General features: G+C 31.1%; 2 protein-coding genes and 1 non-coding gene across 4 annotated transcripts; 1 reads left to right on the top strand and 2 right to left on the bottom strand.

Moving 5' to 3' along the window:
* Positions 1–1758: 1758 nt before the first annotated feature.
* BNAA06G39930D (myb family transcription factor EFM) lies at positions 1759–4728 on the bottom strand. The gene is made up of 4 exons (XM_013837036.3): positions 4237–4728; positions 3316–3858; positions 2568–2644; positions 1759–2475 (listed from the first exon to the last, which is right to left on the bottom strand). The coding sequence occupies exons 1-4, from the start codon at positions 4433–4435 to the stop codon at positions 2023–2025; spliced, it is 1272 nt and encodes a 423-aa protein (XP_013692490.1). The 5' UTR covers positions 4436–4728; the 3' UTR covers positions 1759–2022.
* Positions 4729–11908: 7180 nt separating this feature from the next.
* Positions 11909–11981, top strand: TRNAA-UGC. Its single transcript has one exon. It is a non-coding gene; the product is annotated as a tRNA-Ala (tRNA).
* A 148-nt stretch (positions 11982–12129) lies between these two features.
* On the bottom strand, positions 12130–15726 carry LOC106396582 (probable methyltransferase PMT5). 2 transcript variants are annotated; one of them, XM_013837016.3, is made up of 10 exons: positions 15572–15726; positions 14695–15352; positions 14491–14626; positions 14180–14420; positions 13874–14099; positions 13416–13573; positions 13032–13335; positions 12817–12949; positions 12499–12721; positions 12130–12407 (listed from the first exon to the last, which is right to left on the bottom strand). In XM_013837016.3, exons 2-9 carry the CDS (start codon positions 15210–15212, stop codon positions 12572–12574), a joined length of 1866 nt encoding a protein of 621 aa, XP_013692470.1. In that variant the 5' UTR covers positions 15213–15352; positions 15572–15726; the 3' UTR covers positions 12130–12407; positions 12499–12571. The 2 variants fall into 2 exon arrangements, with proteins under 2 accessions (XP_013692470.1, XP_013692479.1); XM_013837025.3 differs by having other exon boundaries at positions 14695–15364; positions 15572–15701.
* Between the last annotated feature and the right edge of the window lie 3901 nt (positions 15727–19627).

Below are 19627 nucleotides of genomic sequence, written 5' to 3' on the forward strand. Positions count from 1 at the left end.
CGCTATTAAATATTAGCGTATATTTTTTTTTGTAACTGGCTTTCATATGTATATTATACTCCTTCTGTTCTTTATAGATCTATTTTTTAGAAAAAAAATTTGTTTCAAAAATTACATTTTTTACATTTTCAAGACATTAATTAATGAAAAATTGTACTTTTCAAAAAATACAATTGTGTTTAATAAAATCTTATTGGTTAAAAGTTATTGGAAATAGTTAATTAAGAAAAACAATGTATTGAAAAATACAATTTTAAATATTTTCTTAATAAGTGTGAAAAAACTATAACATTAATCTTTTAAGAACGGAGGAATTACTATCTTTAACAACAAATAGAGTATCTTTAAATGGTAAATTTACCACATAATTTAACTGTAAAGGTAATAATGTCCACAAAATTAATATAGCACGACAAAAACTAAAGTTCAAAAAGATGAAGACAAAGTCAAAAAATAATGAGATAATATAAAAAGTTACTGTATAACTAGAGTATTTTTATATAAAAAGAATAACTAGAATATTCTTAGTCAAATGACAATATTTAATGAAATGCTAAAATTTTCCAAATTACTACACTTTATACTTCTAAAAGTTAATAAAAATACTAATTTGAATCTGATAATATCTATGATTTGTCTTCTGAAAGATATATTTGTTTCCATTTAAAGTAAGAATTAAACTAAGAACATGCATCAATATTGATGCAAGTTTTTATCAAAGCACTTTTATGTACAATGTTAATATAATTTGTTTTAATCAAATTTCATATATAAATAAAATCGAACTAATAAAAATACAAGTAGCATGTGACTGTGAGTCTCGTGTATTTTTTAGAAAATTTCCAACTTAAAACTGTTTTTTATTTTTGTTTTTTTTAAATTTATTTATTGTTTTATTTGAAAACCTTTTTCATATATTTTCAATATTGGTATTCTAATTTTCAATATTGGTATTCTAAATGGCTCAGAAAATATAAGAATTTATTATTAGTTCGAAACTCATTTTTATTCATCAGTTCCTACACTATTTTCATTATTTATTGTTCAAAATAAAACCCAAGTACTCAGTAATTTTCTTTTGGTTCTTGTCTGCAATTACATAGTTCAATTTCTTTGTGGCCCTTTTTGAAAAATTTATACTGAATATATTTATATTTATTGATTACATTGTATTTATTAAAGAGAAGGTGACACTTTAATGTAATTAGTTGTCGTTGTTCACTTCAAAGGTTAAATGGTTCTAAGAAAAAACAAAACCACTATGTACCTACCTTTCAAACTTAAGAGTTACCTCCCAACAAAAATGCGTTCTCATAACCCAAATGACTCTAACACCTTCCAAATTTTGAGCTTATTTTTCTTCATAATTATTGTATTTTGCCATCAAATAATACTTGTCGTAGGCAGAAAATACTAGTTTAATATGATTATATGAATATTGAAAAATAGATATAGGTTCAGTAGTGCTTACACTTGTTTAGGACCAGTCCATGTCTAGTCCATCAGAGAACACATGAAAACGGATCAGATGTAGATGCAGGCATGCAGCATATAAACAGTAACTAATTAAGTAATTATATAACTCACATCGATATATAAACTTCACTACAGTTTTCTTTTAAACGATCAAAAATTTGTATAGTAAAAAATGAACACATTGACGATATCAATTTAGGCATGAGTAACGCCTACAAAAATTCATAATGCTATCAGAATATTAATATAGGAGCATGAGATGAGCTACCAACTAAAGTAAAAGAAGACAAAACAGTACATCTTATTTAGCTAGTTATAAGAGTAAATGACACAATGATTTTCCAATTAAGTGACACAATATTCAACAAGATCAACTATGATAGTTAATCATAAATTCGATAAAACACTCACTGCCTCCTACGGTTCATTTTTCTACTCAGAAGTACATAGAGAGAGATACAAGCAATGAATTTAGTCACATTCACATAGCCACCCACAAACCTTAAGCCTAGAATCTTTCCCTCTAATTAATCAAGAAGAATGTTTTTAGAATTTTAGAGTTATTTCACTTCCATTGATATTACTTTGATCTTCACCTTCCTGCCTTAGAGCAGCCAATCCTTTTCCCTCTCCACCACCACTCTCGAGAGACTTCCCTTCATCAGCGGCACTATCCGTTAACTGATGATGAGCTGAATCGTTGGACGCGGCGCCACCGGCGGATGAGCCGTTGAATGTTTGGAAGTGTTGGTGATGGAGTGGCTGCGGTGTAGGCGGAGTTGTGTAGAATTCTTGAGAAGAGCAAAAGTGTTGTGGAGGCTGCGTCGCCGCGTTGCCATTGTGGTGGTGAACTTGGTGGTGGTAGAGAGTTGGAGTGCCGCCGTGTGCAGTGGTGTACTCTGGTGGAACCCATATGCCACCAAGGACCACTAAATGAGGACCTTGTCCACCTGATGTTTGTGGGCTTGGGCTTGGTCTTCTAGTGTGAAGCCGATATTTCTGTTAAGTAACATAAAGTACTAAATTATAGTAATTAATTAAAAGTTAATGAAACAAGTGAGCATATTGTGGTGGCTTGTGATGTAGGTTACCTGGAGATGACTTTTGACTTCATCATTGGTCAAACCATCGACTTTCATAAGCTCCCTTATCTGTTTTGGTGTAGCCACTGCAACAATATGTACAAAAAAAAAATTCACCATATAGTTATGGATTGATTTCAGAATATATCAAATCAATTCGATTCTAGCATGAAGATTTCATTTTATTTTAATTGAGTTAATATGGTTACGTTTTCTTCTGAGCAAAGGGATTAATATGTTTATTTTTAATATATTCCATCAATCTGAAATTGAATCCAAATCTGAATCGAAAATACAAATATCAAATTAAAAAAATATTTGAAATTTCACTATACTTTTAATTAAGAACTGAATATGAATCATAGTTTTTTATCGTCTCAAGTTGATCCATAGTATATTCTAGTTACTGTATCTTTTATCAACTGAAAAGCTAAAAAAACTCCATCTAAAACTTAATTCTATGCCAGAACAATATATACGACCGATAAATGAACAATAATAAAGTCAAATCAAGGCAAATCGATCCATACTAGTATATTTTTTCTCACTTGAAAATCAGAGCAAAACCCTAACTGAAATTTAGGCTATCTGTGATTCTTAAAAATAAGTTCAGAGTTGTATATACAGTGTGCATGGTAATGATGCGTTTAGCGAATCAAATATGGTTTCATTTTGATTAGTTAATAATTATGTGGAACTACCCATGTTGAACCTACAGCAAACTAAAACAATATTATAACAAGTTACTAATTTGTACCTTGAGAACCACCAAGCATTTGAAGAGCTTGGACAAATCTCCTGTGCAAATCCGGCGACCAGCAACGCCGTGCCTTTCTATTACTTTGATTTGTTGTAGAAGAAACTCCATTGCTATTCGAATTGATATTATTATTGTTCTTTTTACCACTATTTATTATGCTCTCATCATTACCATGGTCATTAGTATGTTCATTGGTCGGAGAGAACCTTTTGACCTCCGTAGATAGAGCTAATTCAGGCAAATGTTGTTCCTTAGTGAAAGGATGAAAAGCACCACCGCCATTTCTTTGTTTCGCATCAACATGTCCGAGTTTTGGACTACTAGCAAGCTCGTCTTTTGGAGACTGATCTGTAGTTTGATCAATGCTTTTAGGTTTGGTTTCAGGTTGGCTCCAAAGCTGAGCAGTCGTCATCCAATTATTCGCCTTTTCGGGTTGGTTTCTTAAGGGGATGAACTCTTCAAGAACCGGTCTTGTGACAACACTTTGGTTGTTGTTATTCGCTAGATATGCTTCTAGCTGTTGTTTGTAAACTTCCACAGCTGAAAATATATTAAAGTAATTTGAAACACATGAAAGTTAAAGATGTAACTAACATGAACCTATATAACCTTTAAAAATTTAAAATCACTTTAGTTAAATTTATTGATTTCAGTGATGGGATGAGAGCAATTTAACAAAAGTTTTTTTTGATTCAAAGAATTCAAAAGCAAGCTCTGATTTTTATGAAATAAATTCTTAAATTACCGAATAAAGATCTTTTGAAAAAGTAAAGATAATCAAAAACTCTTCTAGGTGTATGTAATAATATTTTATCAATTAGGTTTCTGTTCTTGTTTTAAGTCTTTTATTTTCAATTAATTTTATACACTACTATAGGGATGTATATGTAAAATATTTGTAACTGGATATATATGTACCATTGTTAAGGAGCTGCATGCAAAGGGGGAGCTCGCGCTTGAAAGCATCGATCTTAAGACGTTCTTGTTCGAGGCGAGAAAGAAGATCTTCCAGCTTTTGTGTGGTTTGATCGCTCTGAAAATTATCCCCAAAGGATTTCAAAAGCATAGAGTAGCTTTGTGGCTTGCAGTCCAAGCTTAGTTCTGATGAGGAAGCCATATATATATATTGCCTATATAATCTCTATATATGTGTGTATGTAAGAAGAATATCTATTAGTGTTTTTGGCTGTAAACAGATGATTAAGGCACCAAGAAGAATTTGTAGTTGTTTCAAGTTTGAGATGATAAGTATATGCTGAAGATTTCCTAAAATATATATTCAATGTTTTGAGGATTTGTGAAAATTAGGGTTTGGAAAAGAAGAGAGGATGAAGAAGAAGAAGACAGAGGAAAAGGGGAATAAAATGTTGGGTTGTGGACACAAGGAGGATCACGAGGAGGTTCCTGTCCTTTTTAGATGGCTCAATTTAAAGGGCTGGATGGAATAAAGTGATCTGTCACCATACATATATACAGGGACCCCATATATACACACATATTATACGTAAAGAGAGAGAGAGAGAGTCAGGAGATGTTCTAGAGAGAGAGAAGTGTCTCCCTATTAGAAATCGTTACTATTCTCTAATGAGTCAATGGCTATGAGTGTGATTCTCAAAAAAGCCTAAGGCTTTCGATGCTACCATGCATATATGTTTCATCTTATTTGGAATATTTACTGGCTTTTTAAGTTTATATTTTGGATATAAATTGAAGATTTGATTGGTACGTGAACAAATGTCATAACCGGCGCAGTAAGACGTGTTTGAACTGTTAGGAAAAACAGATGCGGTTAGAAACATATACATTGTTTTAAACAAAAGCACGGGATTTATTTCTTAAAAAATAATTTATAAGAAACAAAATTTGATGATTATAAAATTATGTGTCTAAAGTTTGTAACTTATAATACATTTATTGTTGTGTCAGACCTGACCCGTATCTATACAATATAATCGTTAAATCCGGTGATCTATATATAAACCACCACTATTTAAGAATCCGATAAATTTTGGGTTAAATCCAAAACATGTTATTAACCTATTACCTGGCACTGATTGACTCGTGAAACTAAGATATATCCAATGATATATAAAAAAACATTAATTTAAATAAACTATTTAATTTATGATTTTTTATTTAAAAATTTAATTACTATAAATCATTAAAAATAAAGAAGACCAAAATATAGTGATAGGTTTTCATTATTGATAATTTATTATAAATTTATGTTTTTAATTTTAATGGAAAGGATGACACCAAAAAACAATATTTTTTTTTGTTTATTGGATTAAATCATTACTACTATTTTAGTCATCAGATTCATGAGACACGGTTAGAGTAGAGAAGATGATATGTTTGTATAGTATACGTATATGAGTTAGTATGATAGAGTTATGTATGATATAAAAATTTGGTATAACAAAAATATAGTATAGATGGTAAAAGTAACGTATGTATAGTTAGATAGAATTAACTATTGTTAATATAGTTAGAGAAATAATAGAAAATATAAGGTAGGACCAAAATTTTAATTGGTTAATGAATAGGTTCAATAAATTTTTGTAAGTAGATTTTTAGGATGTTTCTCTTTTAATAGTATAGATTGTCATTAAGATAAATTTTAAAAATAATGAATAATAGCTGAAGATATTTTTCATTAATTTAATAGGAAAAAATCTTTATTAAAAAGTAAATATAGCTTGACGCGGAAAATAAGCAATCTTAGCTATCCAAATTATTACAAGCTAAATTTATCTATGATGTTTAACTTTTTCCACCCGGATTTTGCCGCATGTTTGATTGGCGGGTACTGCATATCTAAACGATACTAGAGTTTGACATGCGCACCCGTGTATGTATCATTTTTACTTTTAAAAAAATTAATCTTATATAAATGGTAGTATATATTTTTAAAATTTATTTGTATTAATAACTGTTTAATATATTTCTAAACACAATAATTTTATAATAAATAATTTTATTTTATTTTTGATCCATCAATTGTATCATCCACATTTTAAAAATATGACCCGTGTGTTCGTGCAAATGTATTCTTTATGGTTCAAAATTTTAATGTAAAACAAATTGTTATCAATGGCTATATTTGATTTATTATATCAAATAATTCAATATATTATTTACAATTTTGTGTTTCATATTATGTATCTTTATAATACTTTCTTGTGCCTTTTTCGATATAGTTAATATACTAAAAAAAAAAAAACAACTCATAATAATAGACATATGATTACATTTTTGAAATTGATTAATTATAATTTATTATCTAGCTAGATTATAGGAAGTATTCATTAACTAAATTGTACTTAATTTACTGTACTTTAATTTAGGAAAATGCATTAATTAAACTGTAAAAAACAAAAATATTATAATGTAGATAAATTTATTACTTCATAGCATATAATTGTAAATAAGTTAAAAAAACTAAGGGATAATTTAGTTTTTTACTCCTCTTTTAATAATATAGATGGTTTTAGCTATCATACAAAAAATCAAATATATGGTTTAAATTATTTGGAATATACTCAAATCGTTTTATGAACTTTGCAATAGCTCAAATATCATATGTACTTAGCAAAAAGTACTTATGGCTCAAGATAAATCATCAAACTACGTACAACCACTTGATGTGTTATCTATCTTATTATGCTTAGTTTTTAATCACTTATTTTATCAAGAGTATATTATAATTCCATTTGAAAGAAAGAGAAAAGAGAGGCTAAAGGAGAAAAGAGGAGGATATAAAGCATTAGAGTCGAGAGAGCAAAAGGGAATATATGGAAACTTGTTATAAAGAACAAACGGGTAAGAAAAAGCTTTACATTATTTTTATTAAAGCGATATGTTGTTTTAATTCCAGATTCCGCTTTTTGTTGGTTCACCACTTCTCATAGCTCATACTTTCGTGAATTTAGTTTAAAGTTTTGTTACTAAAATATGTTTCCTAGCTGTGCTACTGCTATATATACTGAATAAATTAAGCTGTTGACAGAACATAGTTTTAAGCTAATATTTCTTGTTCGAACATTTGTTAAGAGAAAAAAAAACATGTTTAAGTTATGTATGGAATCACCATGGCCATATATGAAAGGAATCAATAGTAAACGTTTGGAACATTTACGGTAATTCAGAGTCGTTGCCGAACTAGAAATATTCTTCCACCACCTATATGTTTTTAATTAAATTAAAAAAAAATACTGAGATTCAGAATAAATCAATGAAGCATATACCAGGCAACAAGATTTTTTTATTTGTAGTCGCACGAGAGTGAGAGGTAACGATTGATCACTTATTTTCTAAAGCGAATTAAAATAAAGATGACTAATTATTCTAAAATTTAGTGGATGCAAAAGAGAGAAAGAAGGGGAACATCTGATTTAACTGATTACCATAAACTAGGACAGATATTCACATAAATTAACAATACTGAAAGAGACCTGAGAGTCGCAGAATCTTCCCACCTGGCTTTAGTGAAGTGGTCAGGAAGGTAAAAGCTTAGAAATATCGTAAACATTTTTTTATCACATTTTCTCACTCGCGTTCTTTTATATCTCCTCCATATATTGCATTGTCTTTCAAATGTAATTCTTATCTAGGTTCGATTAAAAACAATGAACTAATTTGACATACCTAAAGAGTTAGCTTATAGCTATATTCTTATGAAACAATGAATAACTAGATTTTTGGACATCTATGAATTAATTAGAAGATATGAATTGAAAAGATTTATGATATACTTTAACATATATGTTATTTCAAGATTTTAATTATGAAAAGATCAAAAGTGTTTTTTGAAATATCGAATAAAATAAAACATAAGACTCAATTTTCATTGTGTAAATAGTGAAACTTAAACTATTTTTGCTGTTGTTAATCTGATCAAGTTTAAACTGAAAGAAGTTAATTGGTTTGCTCTATCTAGAGAAATTAGTTTGCAAAAGTTACATCAGGAAACAAAGTTCTTTACCAAACAATTCGTGTGAGAGAATTCACCTACAAATGGAATCAAAGGTAGTGAAAAAAAAATCATATACATCCAGGATTAAACATGAGTCATCCGAGAGATTAACTGGAGAAGGCTGGAAGGGCCGAGACATCTTGAATCTAGACATGTACTGCATACTAATAATTTTTATTTGCTTGATATAGATTCTAAACTTTCGGATTCAACTATTTTATATATAATGTTGACAAAAAAAACTATTTATTTTCACAGTTTAATCTTATTTAGTGATTAAGTAGCCCATTGGCATCTAATCCCACATTAAATCTTTTTTTTATTGACTGAACACATCAAATCTTCGAACAGCCGACATGCATATCCTTACATTTTGGATATCCCCTTCAAACACTTCATATATTTCTTCAAATTTCTTCACATATATTTATATGGTATATTAGTCTATTAATGTATATGTTCCTAACTTCCTATTTACTTATCATTATCCTTTGTTTATCTATTTTTAGTTATCCAAAACTTAGAAACCTTTAATTACTAAATTTAAATCCAGAACTAACAGTTAGTTATTTATATCAATATCATTCATGCCCTAGCTAGGGTTTAAGCAGTGAGTAGAAGTTAGATTGGAAATATCTCCTCTAACAACAATCTCATTAATAATCAGAGATGCAGTAAAACAAAACTTTGCAGACAGAACCGATCCAGTTCAGCTAAAGTCAGTTTCTTATGTGTTAAAATACTCAGGATTTTGTCCGGTATTGTCTATACTGGAGAATTTCTGTCCAGAAATCGTAATCGAATTCTAACAAATAAATTTCTTTTTTTCACACATAACGTTGTCGATCTGCAACACTATATATAGGACCAGAGCAAACCTGAATCCTGAAACAATGAAGTCTAGATCAGTTCGGGTGGGGAAACCACACGTAATAGATAGTCCCATATCTCTAGTTGTGTAACCAAACAAATTGAGACATGAAAACAATATAAAAATATAACGATGAACGGAACGTAACGTAACTTAGACTACTCGTATCTTTATCCTCTTTTGGAGGCCATAAAAAGTAGAAAAATGAACTCTTTTGCAAGCCGACAAAGAAAAAAGAGTCTTTTGAAATTTTATAGTTTTGACATAAGTTTTAGTGCCTTAAGTATATTCTTGTATTTCTCTACTATTAGATAGTAGCTTTTTTATTAAAAATATATTTTGTTTAAATTTACAAGCACCATATATCTTATTTACTACTAACGGGTCAAGTAAACAGAACAGAAAACTGATCTGAGTCAAAAAGAGAAGAAAAAAAAATCCATACACCAACTGCGTTGGAATAAGAAAGAATACAACCAAAACCTAAACTAGAGTTGTATTTAACAACAAAAACACACAGATTATATTTTTGTTTTAAAAATTATTTATACTTTATTTTTGTAAAGAACATTACAGAGATAATGAAAAGGACCAAAAATACTAAAACGAGAATAATTTATAACTGGATAACTAAGCCGTCGCATTAAACTAGTAGTAGCAAGTAGTATTGACGACGGTTGAATCTGTTGATTGCTAAATTAACGATAATAAACGCAAAATAATATTGTAGCTGCCACAAACAACCATGACCCGTTTTTTGCCCTTGAATCCATAAAATAGGTAGTGTCTATAATTGACCTTGCTCAATAAAAAAAGCCGAAAACATCACACACGTAGATCAGCAAAACTTGAGTTATCTGGAGTTGTTAACTCTACTGGTAAAATCTATTGTCTTAAAAGTAAATATATTAGATTTGAGTCTCATCAGATGCGAACGAGGAATTTAACAACCGATTTCTTATATCTAATCTGAAATTATGAATTTTCTCATAACTTCTTAAATTAAAAAAACAAAAAAGATGAGTTTAAAAATATAACCAGCCCATGTTAATACCGGGATGACAAGTGGATTTATTATTCTAACCAACCGAGTCAGTCTAGATCCCGAGCTGTTAGCTTTAATGGCAAAACCTTCTGCCTAATAGCCAGTTTCGCGTCTCACCAGTTACTGAAAAAGGATTTAGCAACCGGTTATTGTCCATAACTCAAAGAGATTATAAACTTCGATCCAGAACTTTTTATATTAGAAATATAACCAGATCAGATTAGTATGGGCGGGAGACGTGGATTTATCGGTCTGACCAACCGAGTCAGTCTAGACTTGAAACACTGGTTACATAAAAATTATATAATATACTGTAATCAAAGAATAACATGTAAAAAAGAAGAAGAATATAAGATAAAGGAGAGTGCAAAATATTCGTGAGTCCGTATTTTATACAGACAAAGGGGATATTCAGACAGAAATCAAAGTTAAGAAGTAAGTCGAAACGTGTCCACGAGAGAATCTCTTTTGTGCGTGCTTTGCATGGGATGCTAAAAAAGAAACAACTCTTTACTTTTCGTCAAAATTAAAAATTGAAATTCATTCCCGAATTAAAAGAAAAGAAAAAGAGGTAACTAAAGTTGGATTCTTAAGAAGAATCTTTAGAAAAGTTAAGGGTTGGAGTCTTGCAGATGAAGATTTTAATAGGTTTGAACAAAGCGAGCAAACTTCAGTTACAAAAACAAAAACAAAGCGACCAAACCAATCAAAATTTTCAGAAGTTTATTGTTATTTTCTTGTGTTGTAATATGATGATGATTTTAATTTTTGAGATAGAAAAGATTATTTCTCGTGTTCTAATTTTAGGGGTAGTTTGTTAACTTTTATTCAATAAAAAGTTTATTCAAAGAGATGGATGATGGAATTCGAGACTAATAATACAAAGGGAATTCCACAATGACTGGTTAACGTGATGAGGGAATGAGGTACCTTCTGTTTTTTAAGAAAATACTTTTTATGTTTATATTTTTTTATTTTCGCCAGCTTTAACGTTTCATGCAAAGTCCTGTATTGCTATTATCCTGTTATATCATCTGCATATTCTAACATGATAGATTTTTACAGAACACATGAGCGAACAATCCAACATAGATATACGTGTATATTCGTGGCTATGTGCATCTAGAATCATAATATACATATATGATATGTATATATCAATTGTGTGTATAGTGTATGCTCTAAGATTTTACATGTAAATTCAAGGATTTTTAGTCTAGTCATTAAGGATGTAGATCAACATGAATTATATTAATTGTTAGGTTTCATGCACGTTAAAGTTAAAAATAAACTAGCAATGAACGGATTGACTGATGATGTATATATTATTTAGATCATATTGTAGTTTTTAATGTGGAATTGTTGACATATTCTTTTGATATGTTGGTCTTCCGATGTTATTTGGACTCTAGTAACATAATAATCATAAGGCGAAATTTGGACCTCAACAAAATATCAATTGCTGAATATCTTTTTTCACACTGGAAATTCATTCATGATAGAAAGATCAGTTGCTGAACTAGCGTATACAATAATGGACCACTCAGTTGATTTTTTAAAGAAGATTATGAAAAATATACATTTGTAAAAGCATCTAACATTTTTCTTTATAAAATTTTCACCACGTGTATATTAAGTTAACAACTATGTTGACAATTTATTACGTTAAAAACTATGTTATTCTAGGATATAAGCAATTGGGGATGTAGCTCAAATGGTAGAGCGCTCGCTTTGCATGCGAGAGGCACGGGGTTCGATCCCCCGCATCTCCACTAGACCATTTTAATATTAGGTCTTTCATCTTTTGAAAACATTCATCCATGAAAATCTTTACTTCACAATAAATTTCAATTTTCTCTCTCTCAGAAAAAGAATATTGCACTTTACACTTTCTTTGTAAGAGTTTAACAGATTCAGAGATTAATAGTTTAAATACATTTCTCCAAAACAATAAAATTTAAAAGAAGTAATATCGTTTACAAAACTAAACAGCAAACAAAAATTGGATGAAAGAAAATATATAGCTACAGTATTGTTCCAAGAGCAAAAAATAAAAATGAAAGAATATAGAATCTAAATTCTTTCTTCTACTCATAGCTACAGCTTCCACTCTTACAAAACCTTCTTCAAGTGTTCATCTTCTGTCCGAGAAAAATAAATAATCTCTCTCAATAATTTGCAGGAGGCATCATCTGGATCTGTTTAGAACAAAATATCACATACTGATTCATTATTAGTAGCTCAGGATTTGAATTAGACACCTAACAAAGCAAGTAAGAGAGAACTCACCCGTGAAAAGATTGTGTAGTAGGGACTAGTGAGTGTTTGTTTATGTGTAGTGAAAGAAGAATCTATTTTTGAGTTATTTTTTGAGAAAAGGTTTTTGACAGACAAGAAGTCTTTGGTCGCTACCGTCTTGAAGATCAATGACACGTGCTTCCCAACGCACTCGAGTTGCCATTGCACGTGCCAACTCGATCACTCCCAACTTGTCGCTTATTACAACCCATCCCTATATTAAATCAATCACACAAAACGTCAAGTTCTTTTTTTCCTTTGAGATCTTCTTGTAGAAAAACAAGAATCTGTGTTTTATATTATATAAACCTCAGGGCGGAGAATCCGATCCATCTCCAAGAACAAGTCCATTAGGCTACACCGTTCTGAACTAAGATGCGTGAGAAGTTCATTGGCATGAAGCATGTCATACGTTCGTGGATACGTTGGGAATGGTTCACACCTGCGCAAGTGAACAAAGAAGATATTCAAGAATCTCATATTTTGATAAGAAGGGCTTCTTCTTTAACCATCTACGCACTCACCAGTCATGTAGAACACCGGAAAAGCCACGGTCAAGTATGATAGGAAGAGTATTACGTGCATTAACTGGAACCACATTCATCACCCAAGCGGATTTTCCTTGTTCGAGCAAAGCGGAGTTTAAGTTCCCAAAACGAGCATTCATGTCCATCACATTACGTATCATGTTGAAAGGAGGGAGAGGATCTTCATCACCGGGTCTCTTTGGGTGGTCAGAGAATATCAAAGGTGTAAGCAAGGACCAATAGTTTTTAAGTGCTGATCTCCATACTTGTGTATCCTCAGAGAACTCTTCAGGTTTTACACCTGAAAGTAAACAAAACAAACTGTTTTAGATTTCTGAAAGTACTAAAAGTGATCATTTGAACAATGAAAGAGATACTTTCCATGAATTTCAAGCTCAGCTGAGGTAGTTCCTGCAACAGCAGACCTGTTCTGGATAGGGATCCAGCGTTTACTCGTTGTTCCGCTTATACATGGAACCAGTGGGTGGTAATAAGGAACACTATCTCCATCTTTGCAAAGAGGTATAGAATCTTGAGAACTATGCACAAGAAACAAGATAGCATCAGTAGAGGAAAGACAAGGATATACACTTTTAATGACAACACTAGTCGTGGGCACAAAACCCCGAACCGAAACCTTCAAATATCCAAACGGTTCCTATATTTCTATATAAAAAATAACCGAACCGAGAATTTACCGATTCATTTATCCTCTAGCCCCTACTCGAACTACCTGATACCCGAAATACCCAACCCGAACCGATACTCGAAAAACAGACTTGAACCAATACCCGAAATGCCCAGGCATAGACAACACCATGCCTGAGGATCATACTTACCGAGAGGAATAGCAATTTGAATCTGCAGTTTTCTGCCAGAGAAACGACTCATCCTGCTGAGCTGTTAGACTCCAGCATATCTTCTTAGACAACTCATTCACACGTGTCGAGATGCTCGTTTTCTTCGTATCTGGCAAGTTCCCCTGTGCTTTGTTCGTAGGAGAAGTTAAAACAAAGTACCCTCCCGGTTTCAGAACACGATCCACTTCCAGAAGTAGCATTGCATCTGCTCAAGAGACAAAAACAGAAAACGTCATCATGTCTCAGCCTAAAGGAACCAAACATACATGTCGATGTAATAATTACCTTTGATATCCCAAGTAATGCCACATTGAGCACAATGAACCATGTCAAAAGACAGTGATGGATAAGGAAGCTGTTTTGAGAAGAAATTGCCAATCATTGCAGGAAGACCTCTCTCTAAAGCTAACTGGACTTGGCTCCCAGTTGCTTCATACTTTGCAATACATATAGGCATCAGCTTTAACGACACTAGATGCGCACCAAAGCTTCCAAATCCACAACCTATGTCTAACACAGTCCTTACCTGCAAACACACATCATAAGTAATCTCATAAGCTGGAACCAAAAAATTAATAATCTCAAGAAAAACTTACACCCGCTTGAGCAAACTCAGTATCGCTTCCTAAGCCAATCATCTCAGCGATTTGACGAGCATAGTCTTTGACCCCATCAAAGATCAGACCGTCTTCCGAGTGAAATGTAATTTGATTCTCTTCAAGCAACATTAACCTAACAATGACAACAAGCAAAAAGATCAATACATGAGGAAACTATTAAGTGTCAAAAAGCAAGAGGACCTTGTTGTAACGGTTCCAGACGAAAGAAACTGGTCTTTAGTTATCTTCACGTTCCCACTCCAAATGATATCTCTGCCAAGAGGCCACCGAAGTGGTATCTTATAGTCTCTTGGAGGACGAACAACACACCTCTCTTTCTCTCTCTCAAACTCGCAATGCCTATCCAACTCATCACCCTCTTGAAGCCCAGCAAGCAAGTTCCCTGTGACGTTATAGCAAGGCACGTAGCTCTCTCTTTCTTTACCGCAGAGAGGAAACTCTTTCAGACTAGTCCCTAGCGAGAGAGACCTCAGATCAAGGTAATCAACAGCGGCTTGCTCCTTTATCCTCCTATAGTTACTATAAATGTTGGGCACACGTGTTGAAGAACCGGTCGAAGAAGCCTCGTATGAAGTGGACGTCAAGGGTGATAAAATTGTAAGTAGAGCCACAACGCCGAGGATGAAGAAGAGCAACCCTTTGATCCGTGGTCTGAGACCGAACACAGAGGAAACACTCTTGTACCAAGGACTTGTCATAGTGTTAAGATTTCTCTAACAAAGTCTTAATCTTGAAGCCATTTGTGGAACAAAGGCTAAGTCTTTTTTGACCACTGTTATGATCCAAATCAGGAAATGGGCACTGATAGAGACATGTAAGGACAATTCAAACCATGTACCTGCAAGCAAATCTTGCAGATCAAACATCCCAAAAAGGAAACATTACTTTAATTAGCTAGTGAAGAGAATTTTGCTTTTTTCGTCGACGAAAGAAAAAAAAAATCAAATCTTGAAGCTTTTCATGATGAGATCTCGAGAATGGAGATCAGATCAGACAGAACAGTAATTTCCCGACAAGGACGGTAATTAGATTAGGGTTTTTGAGAAGCGTAGTGTACCTGTAATAGATTGCTGGAAAAGGATTTAGCTTTCGACCAACAATGGCAAAGATTGAAGACAAAAGAGGATGAGAGATTCCAATTATATGGGCGCTCTGTAATCTGTGTAGAGTTCGTTTATGAAATTTCGTTTATTTTAATTGTTTATTTTATGAATATATTTGTAAATTATTACCATTAAATGAATGAGATGATTAACGAAAAATTCAATAAAGTGATTAAATTCTAACTAGATCTGGATAAATGTGTGAGTAACTTTTTCAAAACAAGAAAATAATATTTTTTTTGTTAATTTAATTCCAGCAAAGAAAAACAGTCATGAAAGAAGCATAGGAGGCGAATAATTGCAATTCGTGGCTCACTTTTCTTTTTGTCGTCATTTAATAAATTGGTCTCTTTGTCCCTTTTTATATTTATTATTAGTTTGAAAAAACATTTTATTAATTATTATAATGCTGTTGTTGGGGAGCAATAATACTCCACTACAAGTCTACAAGAAATTTTTTTTTTTTCTACTCTCTGTTAGGTTCAAGGGTCAATTAGCCAAATAGCCAAAATTTGAAGTGAAATTAAGAGAATAGCATTGATTTTGACGTAATTGGGTAACTAATATTTAAGGCCCATTTGATCCGGTAATACCCTTGGTTGGTGCAAGTAACCGGTAAAAGATAGAAAGTTAGATGACGTAAACAAATTGAGGTATGGCTAATATTTAAATCACATTTGAGTGAATATAAGGAACCACGTCACATATTTATGACCACATACATATGTTTCAGTGTTCTATTCCACATCACCGAAATAAAACAGAATTCTAACCTCACTCACATACTCTAATACTAAACATTATCCCAAATCTAACCCATATATACTAAACATTATCCAAATCCCACCCCAACCCCTTAATACTAAACCCTAAACCTTAATCAATAAACCTTAAACTCAAATACATAACTCTAAACCTAAATATAAATTCTAAACCCAAATATAAATTCTAAACCCAAATAGAATGAAACAAAATAAATAATATGGTATATATTGGTAAAATTATGAAATGTCTATAATTTCGTAGAAGAAGTTGATGTTGATCCCAACTATACCTCCTCATCTTCTAAATACTAAACCCTAAACTATATTCACTAATCCCTAAACTCAAATATAAACCATAAACCCAAATAGAATGTAACAAAATAAATAGCATGGTATATATTGGTGAAATTATGAAATATCTATGATTTCATGGAAAAGGTTAATGTGACCCAACTGTACCCAACTATACCCTAAACTTTAATCCCTAAACCCTAAATATAAACCCTACACGGAAATATAAACCCTAATCCAATGTCAACCCCAATCTTTCATAAACTAAACCCAAATGGAACAAAATGATGAAATATCTATGATTTCATGGAAGAAGTTAATGCTGATCCCCCAACCATATCCCCTCACCTTCTAAATACTAAACCCTAACTTATATTCACTAAACCCTAAACCAAAATATAAACCCTAAACCCAAATATAAATCCTAAACCCAAATATCAAAGTCTAAAAAATTACATATATTATGTAAAATTAAATTATATTATGTAATATTAAACTACACAATCTAGATCATAGCACGATATTTACTTGTTCAAAAACTATATTTCTTAACAAAATAAAACACTCTTTAGTAATCATCAAATGGAATGGAACATGATAAAATAGAAGAGTAGCAGAATATATCGCATTTCATAACAGGAATAGAACAAACATAACACATATTGTTTTACATTTCTATTCCATATGCGAATAGAATAGAACAAACATAACACATATTGTTTTACATTTCTATTCCATATGCGAATAGAATAGAACAAAATAAACAGACACTGTTTATCTTCTCCGATCAACTTCATCCACGGCGAAAAAATGTAACTGTATCTCGCAACATCAGTGGAGATAATACATATAACCGTATCAGAGAGACAGATTTTGTTGTTGATACAGTAAATAGAAGAGAAGAACATACGGTGGTGACGAAAGATGGTGCCGTTTGCATAGATGGAGGTGATCGCCACTACACAAGTCTTTTCGGCAAGGATCAACACAAATTGGAATGTGAATGCGAATCAGCAAGGGATTGTAATCAGAGAAAACGCGGTGGAAAGAATCTGGAGTGAAACTATTCAAAGGGGTGTGAATCTGGAAGAGACACGACATATTTTTGCAAAATAGTAATTTTTAATTTTATTTTTTTTCTAGCAGGTTTCTCCGGTTTCAAACAGGGGTAATACAGCAATACTATATAAAAGACATGTGAAACAGTGAAAAGTTAGGGTAATTGGCTACTCAATCAATTATGCTTTTTTGTAGCGTCATCTCACCTAATTTCCCTAGGTTCAAGCTTGTATTACGTTTTTTTTTGTTAACTAGAAGAAATTTAGGCCTTGGACTCTAATGATTTAACGAGTTCAAGTTTGTATATGTTATATAGGAATAATTATTTAACGAGTTCATCATCGGCTTACACTTATCTTTTAACAAAAAAAGAAAATTCTTAATAAAATAGCTTTATATACTATGATGTGTGCTTTACGCATTATATAGCTTAGGACCGACACTGTATATGGTCTGTGTTTTAGTCATACAAACTAAGTGATAATCCGCGTCCTGCGCGGAGCGAGTGAAAAAAAGCGATTTTTATTTTTAAATTTATCGATATTAAAAAATTTAAAGTTATAGGCACAAATATTAGATTTAATGATATATATCAAATGAAATTATGCATGTATATATAATGTTAGCTTAACTGTTTTTTTTTTGAAAAAGTTTGTGTAATTGGTTATGTGTAAATTAAATATATTGTATGGAAAAAATGTATAATAGTAAGCAATAACTTATATTAATTTACTATGAATTTAAGACAACACAAAACATAGAAAATAGAATTACTGCTTTCATAATAAAATTATAATTATAAAATTAAAAGAAACATAGATTTTCAAGAAAATTATTTTAAAATACAACATATTGATGAAAAAGTCTGATAGAATACAAATCTATCCATAAATATTCTTGCTATCCTAATTTCTAAATCACAAAACCCAAATTTACAATATTTATCTAATGAATGAAAACTTTCCAAAAAATACAGTTTTTAAGAAAACTATTTAAAAATACAAAATATTGATGAAAATTTCTTAAAGAATACTCATCTATCCAAAAATATTCTTGTTATCCTAATTTCTAAATCACAAAACTCAAATGTACAATATTTCTCTAATAAATGAAAACTTTTCAAAAAATAGCAGTTTTTAAGAAAATTATTTAAAAATACAATATATTGATGAAAAACTCAGAAATAATACTCATCTATCCAAAAATATTCTTGTTATCCTAATTTCTAAATCACAAACCCTAAATCTACAGTATTTCTCTAATAAATGAAAACTTTCCAAAAATAGCAGTTTTTAAGAAAATTATTTTAAAATACAACATATTGATGAAAAATTCTGAAAGAGTACTCAACTATCCACAAATATTCTTGTTATCCTAATTTATAAATCACAAAACCCAAATCAACAATATTTCTCTAACAAATGAAAACTTTCCAAAAATAGCAGTTTTTTAAAAAATTATTTAAAAATACAACATATTGATGAAAAGTTCTGAAAGAGTACTCAACATATCCACAAATATTCTTGTTATCCTAATTTCTAAATCACAAACCCTAAATCTACAGTATTTCTCAAATAAATGAAAACTTTCCAAAAATAACAGTTTTTAACAAAATTATTTAAAAATACACCATATTGATGAAAAATTCTGAAAGAGTACTCAACTATCCACAAATATTCTTGTTATCCTAATTTCTATGTCACAAAACCCAAATCAACAATATTTTTCTAATAAATGAAAACTTTCCAAAAATAACAGTTTTTAAGAAAATTATTTAAAAAATACAACATATTGATGAAAAATTCTGAAAGAGTACTCAACTATCCACAAATATTCTTGTTATCCTAATTTCTAAATCACAAACCCTTAATCTACAGTATTTCTCTAATAAATGAA

Source organism: Brassica napus, chromosome A6 (assembly GCF_020379485.1).
Source record: "Brassica napus cultivar Da-Ae chromosome A6, Da-Ae, whole genome shotgun sequence".
Taxonomy (NCBI): domain Eukaryota; kingdom Viridiplantae; phylum Streptophyta; class Magnoliopsida; order Brassicales; family Brassicaceae; genus Brassica; species Brassica napus.